Genomic DNA, 18,639 nt, shown 5'->3' on the forward strand with positions numbered 1-18,639 from the left:
CTGTGTGTGTGCTCTGCGCTCCCCTCCTAGCTGGTGTCTCTGAAGTGTGAGCTGAGTCGTCTGCACGCCACCCTGGAGGAGGAGCGGCAGCTGGCCAATCAGCACCAGCTAGCCCTGCAGGCCCAGATCAACGAGGCCCAGGCCCGCACTAAGGTCAGTACCCAATGTCCCCTCAACGGCCTGTCAGTGTAACTCAATCAATACTGTCATGCATAATGCACTGAACAACGATAAGCCAATATTAGTCTACGTTATCCCTCGATAATAAGCCAACATTACTCAATCAAAATACTGTCACACCTAATGCACTAAAGACAAAGAAACAAAAAGTCTAGTCCCTAATATAAACACAAATATAAAGCCATATAAAGCACTTTTTGAAATATTGGCTGATGTGATATTCTCCTTTTTTGAGGTGAACCAGCCCTTCCAATTCAGTGGCGTATCTGTTCCCCCACCATCCCTCTTCCCCAATGCCTCCCCAGTCCCAGGACTCTGTGCTGGGGCAGAAAGCTGAGGAGAGCAAGCAGCTGAAGCAGGACCTCCAGAGAGCCCAGAGTCTGTTCACCTCGGCTGAGAGGGAGCTACGCTACGAGAGAGAGAAGAACCTGGACCTCAAGAGACACAACGCCCTCCTGGACCAGGAGAAGATCAAGGTACACTTAACACAACCACATGTTCACTGACGGCCAATTCTAACTTTCACTGACAGTTTCACTTAGTCATGCATTGATGTCAATGGGACTGAGACTTAAGTGCTTATTATGTGGAAGTTAGGATTCGCCCGTTAAATCGTACCACCATCGAGCCTAGACATCATCTTGTTATCCTCTTAAAACATTGTTTTATTTATATATATATATCATATACAGTCGTGGCCAAAGTTTTGTGAATGACACAAATATACATTTCCACAAAGTTTGCTGCTTCAGTGTCTTTAGATATTTTTGTCAGATATTACTATGGAATACTGAAGTATAATTACAAGCATTTCATAAGTGTCAAAGGCTTTTATTGACAATTACATGAAGTTGATGCAAAGAGTCAATATTTGCAGTGTTGACCCTTCTTTTTCAAGACCTCTGCAATCCGCCCTGGCATGCCGTCAATCAACTTCTGGGCCACATCCAGACTGATGGCAGCCCATTCTTGCATAATCAATGCTTGGAGTTTGTCAGAATTTGTGGGTTTTTGTTTGTCTACCCGCCTCTTGAGGATTGACCACAAGTTCTCAATGGGATTAAGGTCTGGGGAGTTTCCTGGCCATGGACCCAAAATATCAATGTTTTGTTCCCCGAGCCACTTAGTTATCATATTTGCCTTATGGCAAGGTGCTCCATCATGCTGGAAAAGGCATTATTCATCGCCAAACTGTTCCTGGATGGTTGGGAGAAGTTGCTCTCGGAGGATGTGTTGGTACCATTCTTTATTCATGGCTGTGTTCTTAGGCAAAATTGTGAGTGAGCCCACTCCCTTGGCTAAGAAGCAATCCCACACATGAATGGTCTCAGGATGCTTTACTGTTGGCATGGCACAGGACTGATGGTAGCACTCACCTTGTCTCCTCCGGACAAGCTTTTTTCCGGATGCCCCAAACAATCGGAAAGGGGATTCATCAGAGAAAATGACTTTACCCCAGTCCTCAGCAGTCCAATCCCTGTACCTTTTGCAGAATATCAGTCTGTCCCTGGTGTTTTTCCTGGAGATAAGTGGCTTCTCTGCTGCCCTTCTTGACACCAGGCCATCCTCCAAAAGTCTACGCCTCACTGTGCGTGCAGATGCACTCACACCTGCCTGACCGCCAAGAGATGGTCCAGGCACTTGCTGGACTTTCTTGGGCGCCCTGAAGCCTTCTTCACAACAATTGGACCGCTCTCCTTGCAGTTCTTGATGATCCGATAAATGGTTGATTTAGGTGCAATCTTACTGGCAGCAATATCCTTGCCTGTGAAGCCCTTTTTGTGCAAAGCAATGATGACGGCATGTGTTTCCTTGCAGGTAACCATGGTTGACAGAGGAAGAACAATGATTCCAAGCACCACCCTCCTTTTGAAGTTTCCAGTCTGTTATTTGAACTCAATCAGCATGACAGAGTGATCGCCAGCCTTGTCCTTGTCAACACTCACACCTGTGTTAACGAGAGAATCACTGACATGATGTTAGCTGGTCCTTTTGTGGCAGGGCTGAAATGCAGTGGAATTTTTGGGGGGGATTCAGTTCATTTGCATGGCAAAGAGGGACTTTGCAATTCATCTAATCACTCTTCATAACATTCTGGAGTATATGCAAATTGCCATCATACAAACTGAGGTAGCAGACTTTGTGAAAATTAATATTTGTGTCATTCTCAAAACTTTTGGCCACGACTGTACACTACCGTTCAAAAGTTTGGGGTCACTTAGAAATGCCCTTGTTTTTGAAAGAACTCTTTCAAAAACACTAACATCAAACTAACACTAACATCAAACTGCCAGCTTCATTAAATAGTATCCGCAAAACACCAGTCTCAACGTCAACAGTGAAGAGGTGACTCCGGGATGCTGGCCTTCTAGGCAGAGTTGCAAAGAAAAAACCAAATCTCAGACTGGCCAATAAAAAGATAAGATTAAGATGGGCAAAAGAACACAGACACTGGACAGAGGAACTCTGCCTAGAAGGCCAGCATCCCGGAGTAACCTCTTCACTGTTGACGTTGAGACTGGTGTTTTGCGGGTACTATTTAATGAAGCTGCCATTGAGGACTTGTTTCTCAAACTAGACACTCTAATGTACTTGTCCTCTTGCTCAGTTGTGCACCGGGGCCTCCCACTCCTCTTTCTATTCTGGTTAGAGGCAGTTTGCGCTGTTCTGTGAAGGCAGTAGTACACAGCGTTGTACGAGATCTTCAGTTTCTTGGTAATTTCTCACATGGAATAGCCTTCATTTCTCAAAACAAGAATAGACTGACGAGTTTCAGAAGAAAGGTTTTTGTTTCTGGCCATTTTGAGCCTGTAATCGAACCCACAAATGCTGATGCTCCAGATACTCAACTAGTCTAAAGAAGGCAAGTTGTATTGCTTCTTTAAACAGGACAACAGTTTTCAGCTGTGCTAAAATAATTGCAAAAGGGTTTTCTAATGATCAATTAGCCTTTTAAAATTATAAACTTGGATTAGCTAACACAATGTGCCATTGGAACACAGGAGTGATGGTTGCTGATAATGGGCCTCTGTACGCCTATGTAGATATTCCATCAAAAATCAGCTGTTTCCAGCTACAATAGTCATTTACAACATTAACAATGTATACACTGTATTTCTGATCAATTTGATGTTATTTTAATGGAGAAAAATGTGCTTTTCTTTCAAAAACAAGGACATTTCTAAGTGACACCAAACTTTTGAACAGTACTGTATATTTTTTAACAATACAAAATATACACATACAAACGACAACATACAGACGCACACAAACATTTACATCACCACCCCTGCCCAGATCCATCTGCTCATCCACTTATTGTCATTGTGTGTTTGTGTGTGAGAGGTTATGATCTTCACCAAACTTACATTTGGAGTTTCAGTACAGTCATTTTGTGCTTGGGGGTTTCGAAATGTGGACTTCTTTTCCCAGGTGTGTGCGGAGCTAAAGCAGGCCCAGGCAAAGCTTTCCCAGGCAGAGCAGAGTGGATCGGGGCAGGCTGCGGAGACGGAGCGGCTGCAGCACAAGCTCCGAGAGCTGGAACTGGAGCTGGCCAGAAGCGGGCAGAGCCGCAACACCAACGCCAGCCTGCAGGAGGAGCTCCAAGCAGAGAGAGTCCGCGTCATCTCTGCAGACAAGAAGGTTCCTCAGTTCTCACTCAATACTGAGCCAACATGATTGCTTAGCGGTAGTGGAACATGCCGTTTAGGGTTTTTGATTCATCATATTTTACAGAAACATTTGTCCTCTCAGTGCAAACACATCAACACATCCTGCTCTTCAACAGTTTAAGCTAGACACACCAATCTAACTTTATAATATGCTGCTTGCCTCAACTTAGTTTGCCATTAAGGTTTTTTGCTAATATTTATACTTTTGAAACTATAAAGCTTTTTGGACCCTCCCAAAGGTATGTATATTCTTTCATGTAAGTGAACCCCTTGCTGTGGCCTGGCTGTGTTCTGTAGGTGTTGGAGCTGCAGCAGAAGCTGAAGAGTGCCCACCACCAGCTCCGTTTGGAGGAGGCCCGGGCCGGGGAGACCAGCCGGCTAGAGAGGGACAGTAGAGACATGTCCGACACCCTCTCCTCTCTCCGAGCCAGACAGCTGGAGGACCAGCTCCAGAGGTGATTACTAGTGTAAAGAAAGCAGAGGCATTGGATAGCTGAATATCCCATTGACCCTCACTCGTCAAGGGACGATTGGTAACTTCCACATCAATCGACCATCTGCATTGACCGTGCAGAATTTACGGTAATATGTCCTCTGCAGAAATCAGGGCATTCATACTGTACTACTTGCTGTTGTCAAGAAAGTGAGTTTGTGTTTATACAGGACCTCCCGCCCTCACCTACCACCAACCAATCATGTCAATGCAGAGCTATACGGAGCCCTCCACATTGTTACAAAATTTGAGAGTCGGTGCGGAGCTCAATTTGGCTTCTGCGTGCCTCTGGAGGCTCCCAATTGCATCACAACCATCCATACGGCGCTTTAGACCACATTTTCTGATCAAGCATAATTGGCTTTTACACAGTTATCAAAACATCACGCCAGGGTAAGCCTACATGAGAAGCAGCTCTAATTTTAAGTGTTTTTAAAATCCACTATGGAAAAAATGAATGGTGGAAAAATGGTTGACCGCTATGTTTTATGGGTATTATGACTCATACTGTGGTACTCTAGAGTCAGAGAATAATAGTCTGCTGAGGCACACCAGGGCACTTTATAAAATATACTACTTTGGATCTTTTCTCTCTCACTCACTACTATATTGCTTTTACCCCCGCAGCCTTTAAAGATCATTGAGTGAGCTGTAGGACAGAAGAAAAGGACTCGAGGGATCACATTGAAAAAGAGACTCGTATCTCAATCAGATTTTATTTGTCACATGCTCCAAATACAACAGGTGTAGACGTGAAATGGTTATTTACGAGCCCTTTCTCAACAGTGCAGTGTTAAAAAGTAAGAAAAGTTTAGCAAGGAAATGGTAACACAATAAAATATAATTAACAAGGCTATATACAAGGAGTACCTGTACCGACTCAATGTGCAGGGGTACGAGGTAATTATATATATATTTTTTGAATATTTTATTTTTGCATTTTCCAATTAAAAACATTCAAAACAAAAGTGAAAATATGTTAGACAACAAAGGACAAAGTGACGGTAACAGACGAGCGTAATAAAAAATAAAATTTATATATACGGACATGCATAATACATAAAAAAACATACATGATACATAAGTCATAATAAAGAGTAAAATAAAAAATAATATTAATGAGACATTGAATCATATGGTCACCTGCCGTAAGCTACATATTATACATTACGTGTGAAACATTATATAAGAATTATATAGAGATTCAATCAATGTGATGTGAGGGGAGATTCTCCATATAGTCAATAAAAGGTTGCCAAATTCTGTAAAATGTCTTTAACTTATTCCTCAAGCAGTAAGTGATTTTCTCCAGTGGGATACAACTATTAACTTCCGATAGCCACATTGCAACTGGCAGGAAGGAATCCGATTTCAAGGCAATACATTTCTTGGCAATCGCTAGCAATATTTCTGTTAGCTTTATAGTATGACTTTGCCTAAGATTGGTGTTTGGGTACGAGGTAATTGAGGTAATATGTACATGTAGGTAGGGGTAATAGTGACTAGGCAATCAGGATAGATGATAAACAGTAGCCGCAGCATATGTGAGGAGTGTGTGAGTGAATGGCATCAATATGTTTGTCTGTGAGCGTATGTAGTGTGCATCTATGTTTGTTGGAGTGTCAGTGTAGTGTGTGTGTGTGTGGGTAGAGTCCAATGAGTGTGCATCGAGCCAGTGTGAGAATATCAGTGCAAAAAAAAGTGGGTCAATGCAAATTATTTATATTAAAAAGGATGACACTTTTAAAAGTACCATCACCTAACACAGAGTGCCTGATCTGACTATGGCTGTATCTCATGTCCCCACATCCCTGCCCCCTTGAACAGGAAGCTGTTGGAGCAGAGGGAGGAGGAGCTGCAGCAGCAGGTGCGTTCTCTGAGGGGGAAGGAGGTATCGCTGGGACGCAGCAACTCAGAGCTCAGACACCTCACACAGCAGCTGGAGACACGCCTAGCCGTCCTGGAAGCCGAGCATGGCAAGGCCAGAGAGGAGGTCAGTAGATACTGGGCCCAGACGTGGGTTCAAATACTATTTGATATTTTTCAAAAACTTTGAGCGTTTCTTTTAGTCTGTCTAGAATGCCAGGGGGGTGGGGTTTGAACTTTTGGGACGTTTGTATTTGTTCCATGGCAACAGGGAAGCTCACTGGTGACCAGCTAATGTTTTTGAAATTATCTCAAATAGTATACCTACAGGATCTACCTCTGAAGCGAGTTTCCAATCCCATAGTTCTTTTACTTTTCTCTGCCCTCATTCACTTTTACTGGGTCTCTGCGCCCAGAAAGGTGGAAACAATTTGGCCAACACTTTAATTAAGCTAATGTTTTGATTAGTGTATGTATTTTTCAAGGCCGAGGTTCATGTTAAAAATGTCATTTCGCCACCATTCAAATCAGATAATTTGTATAATTTGATATTCATCAATTCGACTCCATGTGGTCAACCCTAGTATTAAGAATAAAGATTGAACGTTGTGTTTTGCGTATGCATGCTCTGGTCTGCAGCAGAGAGAGTGCCAGAGGTCGTGTCTTCAGCTGGGAGAGGAGCTGGTTGCCAGTCAGCAGGAGAGTGAACGGCTCCAGGAGGAGCTCCAGCAGGTCATCACACAGCTGGACACTTACATCAGGTCAGAGCCTGTTCATCAAGTAGCCTATAAAAGGATTTTCACACTACTGTACCAAACTGGCCTGGCTACGCATCCCACCACAGTTGCTGGAACTGTGCTGGAAAGGAAATTTCAGTCAGCACAGTTCGGGTTGTTTGTGCACAATAGTGTGAAAAGGGAATCTATATATATATATAGAATATACAGAGCTCCATGTACATTTGTGTAAATATACTGCTCAAAAAAATAAAGGGAACACTTAAACAACACATCCTAGATCTGAATAAAATAAATAATCTTATTAAATACTTTTTTCTTTACATAGTTGAATGTGCTGACAACAAAATCACACAAAAATAATCAATGGAAATCCAATTTATCAACCCATGGAGGTCTGGATTTGGAGTCACACTCAAAATTAAAGTGGAAAACCACACTACAGGCTGATCCAACTTTGATGTAATGTCCTTAAAACAAGTCAAAATGAGGCTCAGTAGTGTGTGTGGCCTCCAGGTGCCTGTATGACCTCCCTACAACGCCTGGGCATGCTCCTGATGAGGTGGCGGATGGTCTCCTGAGGGATCTCCTCCCAGACCTGGACTAAAGCATCCGCCAACTCCTGGACAGTCTGTGGTGCAACGTGGCGTTGGTGGATGGAGCGAGACATGATGTCCCAGATGTGCTCAATTGGATTCAGGTCAGGGGAACGGGCGGGCCAGTCCATAGCATCAATGCCTTCCTCTTGCAGGAACTGCTGACACACTCCAGCCACATGAGGTCTAGCATTGTCTTGCATTAGGAGGAACCCAGGGCCAACCGCACCAGCATATGGTCTCACAAGGGGTCTGAGGATCTCATCTCGGTACCTAATGGCAGTCAGGCTACCTCTGGCGAGCACATGGAGGGCTGTGCGGCCCCCCAAAGAAATGCCACCCCACACCATGACTGACCCACCGCCAAACCGGTCATGCTGGAGGATGTTGCAGGCAGCAGAACGTTCTCCACGGCGTCTCCAGACTCTGTCACGTCTGTCACGTGCTCAGTGTGAACCTGCTTTCATCTGTGAAGAGCACAGGGCGCCAGTGGCGAATTTGCCAATCTTGGTGTTCTCTGGCAAATGCCAAACGTCCTGCACGGTGTTGGGCTGTAAGCACAACCCCCACCTGTGGACGTCGGGCCCTCATACCACCCTCATGGAGTCTGTTTCTGACCGTTTGAGCAGACACATGCACATTTGTGGCCTGCTGGAGGTTATTTTGCAGGGCTCTGGCAGTGTTCCTCCTGCTCCTCCTTGCACAAAGGCGGAGGTAGCGGTCCTGCTGCTGGGTTGTTGCCCTCCTACGGCCTCCTCCACGTCTCCTGATGTACTGGCCTGTCTCCTGGTAGCGCCTCCATGCTCTGGACACTACACTGACAGACACAGCAAACCTTCTTGCCACAGCTCGCATTGATGTGCCATCCTGGATGAGCTGCACTACCTGAGCCACTTGTGTGGGTTGTAGACTCCGTCTCATGCTACCACTAGAGTGAAAGCACCGCCAGCATTCAAAAGTGACCAAAACATCAGCCAGGAAGCATAGGAACTGAGAAGTGGTCTGTGGTCCCCACCTGCAGAACCACTCCTTTATTGGGGGTGTCTAGCTAATTGCCTATAATTTCCACCTCTTGTCTATTCCATTTGCACAACAGCATGTGAAATGTATTGTCAATCAGTGTTGCTTCCTAAGTGGACAGTTTGATTTCACAGAAGTGTGATTGACGTGGAGTTACATTGTGTTGTTTAAGTGTTCCCTTTATTTTTTTGAGCAGTGTATATATATATATGGGCACATTTGCTCACACACACACACACACCACCAACCTCTCCAACGACTTACTGTACACATACACAAACATTAAGATGACTTCCTCCATGAATACCATAAACACTATAGACTAATATTAAACTATAGACCTCCTGAACGCTCCAACATCTCTCCCACCTCCCCATTCCACATACAGGAAGTACAATGAGAAACAGTCGCAACACAAGACCAAGCTGAGGAAGGCCAAGCAGATCTTCCTGATGGCCACGGCCCAGAGAGACCGCACAATCCAGAAACTGGAGAACGACCTTGCCCTGGCCTCCAGCCTCTCCCACAAGGTCAGTCTGTCTGTCAATCAGTCTGTCCGTTTGTCAGTCATTTCATTGGTTTCATGGTTCATTTCATGAATAGGGACAGGTAAAAACACATTGACACATTGATGTAACAATCATCCGATGCTATATGCTAGTTTTCAACATCCCTAGATGGGTTTGTCTGCCCTTTTTGAAAGAGTGCCATCTGTAGTGTCCTGGTATCTGTTGTCTGAGAGAGCATTGAGATGTGGCATGAGCAGTTGCTGTAGTAGTAATAATAGTGATGATAGCCTTGAAGGACTCTACCTCTCTGCCTCTCTTATGGTATGCAGGAGAAAGACTGGATCAGGACAGTTATGGAGGAGAATGAAAAATTGCTGGTAGAGAAGAGAGAACTTCTGAGGAGGATGAGCGAGGCAGAGGAGATGGGGAGCAACGGCCTGAGAAAGGCCTCCAATGTTCAGCACAGGTACTGAGTACTCTATCAATGAATTTGAGTGTGGCTACATTTCTCCAGCCCCATTCCTTATTTTTGTAATAAGTAGTTAAAGCAAGGTGGGGCTGCCAAATTAAGGAGTGTGTCTTTCGGTCAAGTGTTGATGTGAATGTGTTCACCACACGCAACTCAGGCTGTAACATAGTCACCTGGGTAAAGGTATAGTTCAGCGAAATGAGGGAAAGTTCCACAAAACCAACATGTGGATTTCAGTCTCTGCTTCTCCATAGACTGCTTTCAGGGTAAGGAAACAAATATCTAAATACCGTAAAACTTCAACTAAACGCGAATAGCCTCCTGTTCCTTTTTAAAAGCCGGGCAACGGCACACATTTCACCAAGTAAATGTCTGTTTCAAATAAACACAGGATCTTAATGAATTGTTTGAGGTTTGATTTGTTACATTAAATAATTCAGTATTGACAAAAAAAAAATGTAAATCATCCATTTTTATCGCCAGTAAGAAACAACTAGCCATTGGCTGCCAACAGCTGAGAACTGCAAGCTAACTGGCAAGAAGAAAACAGTCAGTAATTGGCAGATCACCCTCTAGTGGTGAAAGTACAACTGCAGGAAATGCACAGTCAGAGTCAAATTATTCTGTCAAGGAAAAGTAATATATATATATATATATATATATTTATTATTTTTTTTTTATGGCAGTATACTAAGACAAAAGAAAAGTGACATTAACTAGGTTTCCATTAAATTGGCAACAGATTTATGTGAATATTAAAAAAAGCATCAAGAAAATATTGACATTTTCCACCAGTGGTGTTTCCACCAAACGGACTGGTTGTGGATAAATAATCATTGCGTGATGATGTAGTGCAGGCAAAATGTATTCTTTCGCTTATGTTTTCATGTACCGAATAAAATCTAAAGTTCAATGTCTCTTCATCGCATTTTCAACTCTACAGATAGTTTTTGTGACAAAACTGTTGCGTTAAATTGCAAATGTGCCTACTATGGTCTTGGTACGAGTGCTCTAGCCAACAGCTCGCAGATACAGTGTGGGTAGGCTGTGCAGGTAGTCTAGTCTACATGATGAGATTATTATGGATAGCCTAACATGCTGACCAGATCACTCGTGCGCCACCATCGCGCGTATGTTGATTTTGTCCACCCACAGCAGACGCGATCAGGACATGCAGGTTGAAATAACGAAACGAACTCTGAACCATCTGTATTAATTTGGGGACAGGTCGAAAAGCATTAAAGATTTATGGCAATTTAGCTAGCTAGCTTGCTGTTGCTAGCAAATTTGTCCTTGGATATAAACATTGGGTTGTTATTTTACCTGAAATGCACAAGGTCCTCTACTCCGACAATTAATCCACAGATAAAAGGGTAAAAGTTTGTTTCTAGAAATTTCTTCTGCTTCAGGCTTCTTCTTCTTTGGACTTTATATGACGGTTGGCAACCAACTTTAAGGTGCATTACCACTACCAACTGGTCTGGAGGGTGGACCCCAGGTCATCTTTCAAACATCCATGAGGGTATATGCTCCTAAAACCAATGAGGAGATGGGAGAGGCGGTACTTGCTGCGCATCAAGCGTCACAAATAGAACCAAGTTCTATTTTAGCGCCTGGCTACGCCGACGCTCGTTGACGTGCGCGAGCATTGTGGGTGCAATGATTGAATAATATGTATGACTACATTTATTTTGCAACGCAAGCGTTGTGGTCAGCATTTTTGGGGGGTCAAATGGCAGTCAAGCATCGAACATGTCAGTAAAATAAGACCCTAGATATTTATTGGAAAGGAGCATCAAGACCACCATTCACTTTCACCACCCTGTGAAATTCATCATGACTTATTTCTTCTGTAGCCTAAAACTGCATGTTTTCCCGAGTCGTAATGGGAGAACCACACACCATATCGTCGCGTGCCTCAAAGCTTATGATTATTTTTTTCAATATTTGCACATGAAGGTGTTTCCACCACCATTTTTCGCACAATTAATTTTACAGACATAAAGATATTGAACAAACAAATTCTTTCAGCATTTAAAAAATTATACTGAAACTTTTGTGATTGTTTTTAAATATGGTATGACTCGCATCAACTCTGGATGGAAACGTGGTTACAGTGTGTAAATGATAACACATTAGTGCAGGAAATGAAGAAATGTATTAAAATGTTGGAAGTGATTGGAATGCTGGAAGGAAATGGAAGAATGGCTCAAATAGAAGCCTGTCTCTAATAAATGCTTGTTGTGTTCAGTGATTTAAGCAAGTAAGCTCCTGGGCTATTAATACAATTTTTACAGTATGTAATTTTGCCGAACTGTCCCTTTTTAAGGTACAGTACCAGTCCAAAGTTTGGACACAGCTACTCATTTAAGGGTTTTTATTTTCTTTTTACTATTTTCTACATTGTAGAATAATAGTGAAGACATCAAAACTATGAAATAACACATGGAATCATGTAGTAACAAAAAAAAGAGTTAAACAAATAAAAATGTATTTTATATTTGAGATTCTTCAAAGAAGCCACCCTCTACCTTGATGACAGCGTTGCACACTCTTGGCATTCTCTCAATCAGCTTTACCTGGAATGCTTTTGCAACAGTCTTGAAGGAGTTCCCACATATGCTGAGCACTTGTTGGATGCTTTTCCTTCACTCTGCTGTCGAACACATCCCAAACCATCTCAATTGGGTTGAGGTCGGGTGATTGTGGAATCCAGGTCATCTGATGCAGCACTCCATCACTCTCCTTCTTGGTCAAATAGCCCTTACACAGCCTGGAGGTGTGTTTTGGGTCATTGTCCTGTTGAAAAACAAATGATAGTCCCACTAAGCGCAAACCAGATAGGATAGCGTATTGCTGCAGAATGCTGTGGTAGACATACTGGTTAAGTGTGCCTTGAATTCTAAATAAATCAACGTGTCACCAGCAAAGCACCATCACACCTTCTCTTCCTTGCTTCACGTTGGGAACTACACATGCAGAGATCATCCGTTCATCGACTCTGCATCTCGCAAAGATACGGCGGTTGGAACCAAAAATCTCAAATTTGGAGATCAGGCCAAAAGACGGATTTCAATTGGTCAAATGTCCATTGTTCGTGTTTCTTGGCCCAAGCTATTCTCTTCTTATTATTGGTGTCCTTTAGTAGTGGTTTCTTTGCAGCAATTTGACCATGAAGGCCTGATTTCACGTCTCCTCTGAACAGTTGATGTTGATGTGTCTGTTACTTGAACTCTGAAGCATTTATTTGGGCTGCAATTTCTGAGGCTGGTAAATCTAATGAACTTATCCTCTGCAGCAGAGGTAACTCTGGGTCTTCCTTTCCTGTGGCGGTCCTCATGAGAGCCAGTTTCATCATAGCGCTTGATGGTTTTTGCTACTGCACTTCAAGAAACTTTCAAATTTCTTGAAATTTCCCGCATTGACTGACTTTCATGTCTTAAAGGAATGATAGACTGTCATTTCCCTTTGCTTATTTGAGCTTTTCTTGCCATGCTATGGACTTGGTTCTTTTACCAATTTGGGCTATCTTCTGTATACCACTCCTACCTTGTCACAACACAACTGATTGGCTCAAACGCATTAAGAAAGAAATTCCACAAATTAACTTTTAACAAGGCACACCTGTTAATTGAAATACATTCCAGGTGATTACCTCATAAAGCTGGTTGAGAGAATGCCAAGAGTGTGCAAAGCTGTCAAGGCAAAGGGTGGCTACTTTGAAGAATATAAAATATATTTTGATTTGTTTAACACTTTTTTTGGTTACTACATGTGTTATTTTATAGTTTTGAGAAGTTATGTAGCCAGAGCCGGTAGAACAGCGACTGCAGAGATGACGGTGTTTTCCAGCTCCTGTCCACACGGATCATGTGTCTCTTTCAGGGTCAACTTTCTGGAGGTGGAGAACAGACAACTTCAGGAAAGAACTTTAAAGTTGACCAATCAAGTCGGAACGCTAGAGCGGGCTCTGAGGAACGTTCAATCACAATCGCTCTGCAACCTAGAGGTACCAATCCCATGGTCCCTGACATTGGAGCAGAAGAGCATCATGTTTGCCTAACACATTTTTAATCTGCTTTCCCCCCCTCAGGATATCAAGAAAATGTTTCCTTCTGAAAGTCTTGCGAACGACAGCGTCCTTCATAAGTCAACATTAAGGTACAAATTGCATAGATGCATACAATATATTGCATATATTTATAGTTCATATATTATATATGGAACAAAAATATAAATGCAACATGCAACAATTTCATTGATTTTACGGAGTTACAGTTCATATGAGGAAGTCAGCCAATTGAAAAAAATTCATTAGGCCCTAATATATGGATTTCACATGACTGGGAATAAAGATATGCATCTGCTGGTCACAGATACCTTAAAAAAAAATGGGCCTCACAGTATCTCGTCACGTTATTTTTGTGCATTGAAATTGCCATCGATAAAATGCAATTGTGCTCGTTGTCCGTAGCTTATGCCTGCCCATACCATAACCCCACCGCCACCATGGGGCACTCTGCTCACAATGTTGACATCAGGAAACCACTCGCCCCCACACGACGCCATGCACGTGGTCTGCGGTTGTGAGGCCGGTTGGACGTACTACCAAATTCTATAAAATGATGGTAGAGAAATGAACATTCAATTATCTGGCAATAGCTGTGGTGGTCATTCCTGCAGTCAACATGCCAATTGCACGCTCCCTCAACTTGAGACATCTATAGTGTTGTGTGACAAAACGGCACATTTTTGTGGCCTTTTATTGTCCCCAGCACAAGGTGCACCTGTGTAATGATCATGCTGTTTTATCAGCTTCTTGATAATCCAGCCACCTGACAGGGGTGGCATATCTTGGCAAAGGAGAAATGCTCACTAACAGGGATGTAAACAAATGTGTACACAACATTTGAGAGAAATAAGCTTTTTGTGCGTATGGAACATTTCTGGGATCTTTTATTTCAGATCTTGAAACATGGGACCAACACTTGTGTAAAGTGTTGGTCCCATGTTTCTTTTATATTTTTGTTCATAAATATACTCAGGGCATACTACATTATTTGCTTGTATGTTCTTATTTGAAGCTGCTCTTCAACATTGTGACTGCTCTGGGCTTGAACAACATTTTAACTGCACTTGTAGCAAGGTCATTCATAACTTCTTGCACCATTCATCCATTGTTCTTACAGTAACCACCTGTCTGTCTGCAGTCTGACATCAGGTGCGTGTGACCCTCTGGGCATCCTCAATGCCATCTGCCGGGTGAAGGTGGGCGAGCGCGTGGAGGGCATCCAGACGTCGTCCTCCACGCCCCATTCCCAGTTGCAGTCCTTTGAAGTGGGCTACCTGAACCTCACCTCCCCTGTAGCTCCCCCAGACACCAAAGACCCAGAAGAGAGTGACCAGTGACCAGAAAGTGATCAGTGTGGGGAGTGACTAGGTATGAAGAAGGGGTTAAAGGGTGGTGAGGACCCTGGTATACAAAATGACTGCTCCATTGACCACAGGAGAATCTGTCACTGTTACTCTAGTCTTGCGTTACCATTCTTCCAAGTCTCTAAGGAAGCCTGGAAGCTGAGGCTACTGTTACTTACCTTTGAGGTGTTGACCTGAGTGGTGATTTTACAAGACAATCATGTCATTGTGTACAAAATAGACAGTTGTGAGAATTTTTTATGCGATGCCTCCACTGTAACGACAATTCATGGTCTTTTCTGCTTTTCCTGTGGAACACAGTTTGAATTGTGGAATTATACCACTGACTCCCTCATTTGGCTTGCAGCTGCTGCCTTATCTTCCTTGTGTTCACAGTGGGATGTTTGAAAAGTGAGCTTTTGGGGGTTTGGCTGGTTAAGTCTGTGGGAGTGTGTGAATGGCAAACATTGAAAATAGTATTTTTAACATTGACTTGCGTGATTTGAGCTTCAGTGCAACTATTCGATTGGAAGTGGAAGTAACTAGTTAACTAAGATATGGTCTTTTTTGGATGCACTAAATGTGGATGCTCTTAATTTTAAATCTTCCAAATGCTACGATGGTCTTTATATTCAGAAAATAAGTCCAAACTGAACATGGAGCCTTATGAAGGTCTGGAGGTGGTATGACTACATTTACATTGAATCAAATATGTGTTTTTGTATTCAAGGAAAAGACCGGTAACTTTTTAAAAATTGTTCTAGATACTAGCATCACAATTTCTACACTAATACAGTGAGGTCCAAAAGTATTTGTACAGTGACTCATATTTTGTTGTTTTGGCTCTGTACTCCGGCACTTTGGATTTGAAATGGTACAATGACTAAGGTTAAAGTGCAGACTCTCAGCTTTAACTTTATGGTATTTTCATCCATATCAAGTGAATCGTTTAGAAATTACAATTACTTGTTGTACACAGTCCCCCCATTTTAGGGAACCAAAAGTATTTGGACAAATTTACTTGTGTGTAGTCAAAAGTTTAGTATTTGATCCCATATTCCTAGCACGCAATGACCACATCAAGCTTGTGACTCTACAAACTTGTTGGATGCATTTTCAGTTTGTTTTGGTTGTGTTTCAGAAAATGTTTTGCCTAATAGAAATTCGTGGTAAATAATGTATTGGTTCATTTTGGATTCACTTTTATTGTAAATAAGAATAGAATATGTTTCTAAATACTTTTACATTCATGTGGATGCTACCATGATTACGGATAATAATTTAATGAATCATGAATAATGATGAGTGAGAAAGAGGCATAAATATCATAAGTACATTTTCCCCCAAACTTTTGATTCCCTAGAATCATGGGACTAAGTACAAAAAGTGCTGTAATTTCTAAACGGTTCACCCAATATGGATGAAAATACCCTCAAATCCAAAGTGCTGGAGTACAGAGGCAAAACAACAAAACATTTCACTGTCCAAATACTTTTGTACCTTACTGCATGTGTCTGACATCACTGTACAATAGTGACAATTAAATGACAGTGGTGTGAAAGAGCCTTTGAAAATTATCACTTTTTTTAGAACATGCTCCAGTTGGTTTACATTCTGAGGAATGTGGCAGTGAAACGGTAGCTGTAGGCTTTAACTTAAATCCATTGTAGGCATTTTATTTTCTATGAAAAACGCATGCCTTTTGGGATTGTAATATGTTTTAGGATGTTTTCTGAGATTAAGTCTTAACGTGGTTCAAGGCGTATCTGTTAAGTTTACAAACGTGTTTTCTATCGAGTGGAACATTGGTGTTACGAGGGTGAGAATGTTACATACAACTGGAGGTGTTGTAATGAGGCAGATACAGTATGTGTGTGTAGCCTAATGCTAAGAAACAGATTGTTGGCTTTCAAATAGCCATTATTAGCAATCCTAATATCACTCAAACCACTACAAACCTGTACTCTGGTGTAGGCTATACTATACCTCTGTCATTATGTTCTTAACTAAAACACGTTTTAATATGGCGGACAATACAGTGTGTTGTCTCTTATGTAAGAGATTCTCCCGAGTGGCGCAGCAGTCTAAGGCACTGCATCTCAGTGCTAGAGGTGTCACTACAGACCCCGGTTCGATCCCGGTCTGTATCATAACCTGCCGTGATCGGGAGTCCCATAGGGCGGCGCTCAATTGGCCCAGCGTCGTCCGGGGTAGGCCATCATTGTAAAATAAGAATTTGTTCTTAACTGACTTGCCTAGTTAAATAAAGGTTAAAAATGTTAAGAAAGATAGCAAGTTTTACAATAGTTTGTTTTGCTTTGAATGGGATCGAATTGCATGCCCGTTTAGAGGTCAGGGTTTTTAGGTACTTTATCATTAAAAATAAAAAAAGCTGCTTATTTTTTACATAACTTTTGTGGGAGTGACATTAATATCTTGTCGAGGTTAGGGACTGCTTGGTAGTCTTGGAAAATACCATATTCACAGTATACACAGCATTTGATCACCTGTTACAGTAATGCATTCTTTTTCACTATAGATTTTTTAAGTTTGTGTAGTATGACTCTTAGATGTTTTAACCACAAAGCGATTATTTAATTTAGCAATGTTTTATAATCTTGGAATTTTAACCTTTTATTTAGCCACTAACAACTTACAATCATTCACTGTAGCCTTTAGAGATTGATTCAGCAAGGAATGTACATTAAATAATATGGTATGATATTCTTTGTAATCATCCATTTTGTCTTCAACGTGCCTGTAATGATAAAGTGTAATGCTCTGTCCTGCTGCTAAACTGAGAGGGAATATCAATCTACAAATAATGCTTTCTATTAAGTCATATTCATTAGAGTAATTAACATTCACTTTTAGGTACTAATGTAAATGCGTTTTTTTAAATATATATAAAGATAATAAACATGTATTTTCATAAATAAAGGTAATTCAATCTTCCCATGTGTATTTGATTCCTTTGTTTAGTTTAAGCGCACCTGTGGTGTATTCATTTGTGCCAAACAGAAGCTAAAATTTGGGCAACTGAAAATTTGAGTTTCTTATTGGACAAGTTCAGGTTAGTCCCTCCCCGTTTCGGCTGTTTGCTTCTCTCTGGTTCCTAATGAATAAACTCCAGGTCATATCTAGGAACAGAAGGTCAAACAATCATGTTGTTGATGATAAATGTTGCAATATTGAATGGCGAATACAACATTCAACCCATGTTTTACATGCTGTGGCTGCAAACTGTTGTTTGGTTTTAAATTATTCATCAAAGTTATGCAGTACAATTTTTTGTTTAACTGTCTGTTTATTAAACAAGGTAAAGATAAAGTTTTTTTAAACATCGATATTCTTAGTTTTACTTCTCAGTCTTGTGTGCACATTAAGTTGTCTAAAAACTTTATATGAAATCACAAAGAAAGAGGTAATAAATCTACACATAATATCTTTTCATAGAGAATATGGGTTAACAGTTCATTAATATACAGATTACAGTTTGGATATTCCATGCGGAAAAATAAAAATGTTTACTAGACTGAATACTGAAGAACACAATACAGAATATGGAAATAAAATGGTTGTTCAATGATAAAATAGTTAAGGCTTATACGTAAACTGAAAACATTAATATTAATAACAAATGATCAATATTCGGATAGACTAAAATCATTACAATAAGTTCA

General features: G+C 41.5%; 1 protein-coding gene across 8 annotated transcripts in view; it reads left to right on the forward strand.

Moving 5' to 3' along the window:
* ccdc30 (coiled-coil domain containing 30) overlaps positions 1-17,910 on the forward strand; it is a 52,107-nt gene extending 34,197 nt beyond the window's left edge. For 4 of the 8 annotated variants that reach the window (XM_045696044.1, XM_045696045.1, XM_045696048.1 and 1 more), the window contains 11 exons: positions 31-153; positions 486-656; positions 3,613-3,822; positions 4,149-4,306; positions 6,172-6,337; positions 6,850-6,971; positions 8,952-9,093; positions 9,402-9,538; positions 13,427-13,550; positions 13,635-13,702; positions 14,731-17,910. In XM_045696044.1, coding sequence (XP_045552000.1) covers positions 31-153; positions 486-656; positions 3,613-3,822; positions 4,149-4,306; positions 6,172-6,337; positions 6,850-6,971; positions 8,952-9,093; positions 9,402-9,538; positions 13,427-13,550; positions 13,635-13,702; positions 14,731-14,950 — 1,641 coding nt within the window. In that variant the 3' untranslated portion in view covers positions 14,951-17,910. The other 4 variants (XM_045696046.1, XM_045696050.1, XM_045696051.1 and 1 more) reach the window with 4 other exon arrangements.
* The last annotated feature ends 729 nt before the right edge of the window (positions 17,911-18,639 follow it).

Source organism: Salmo salar, chromosome ssa15 (genome assembly GCF_905237065.1).
Source record: "Salmo salar chromosome ssa15, Ssal_v3.1, whole genome shotgun sequence".
NCBI lineage: Eukaryota > Metazoa > Chordata > Actinopteri > Salmoniformes > Salmonidae > Salmo > Salmo salar.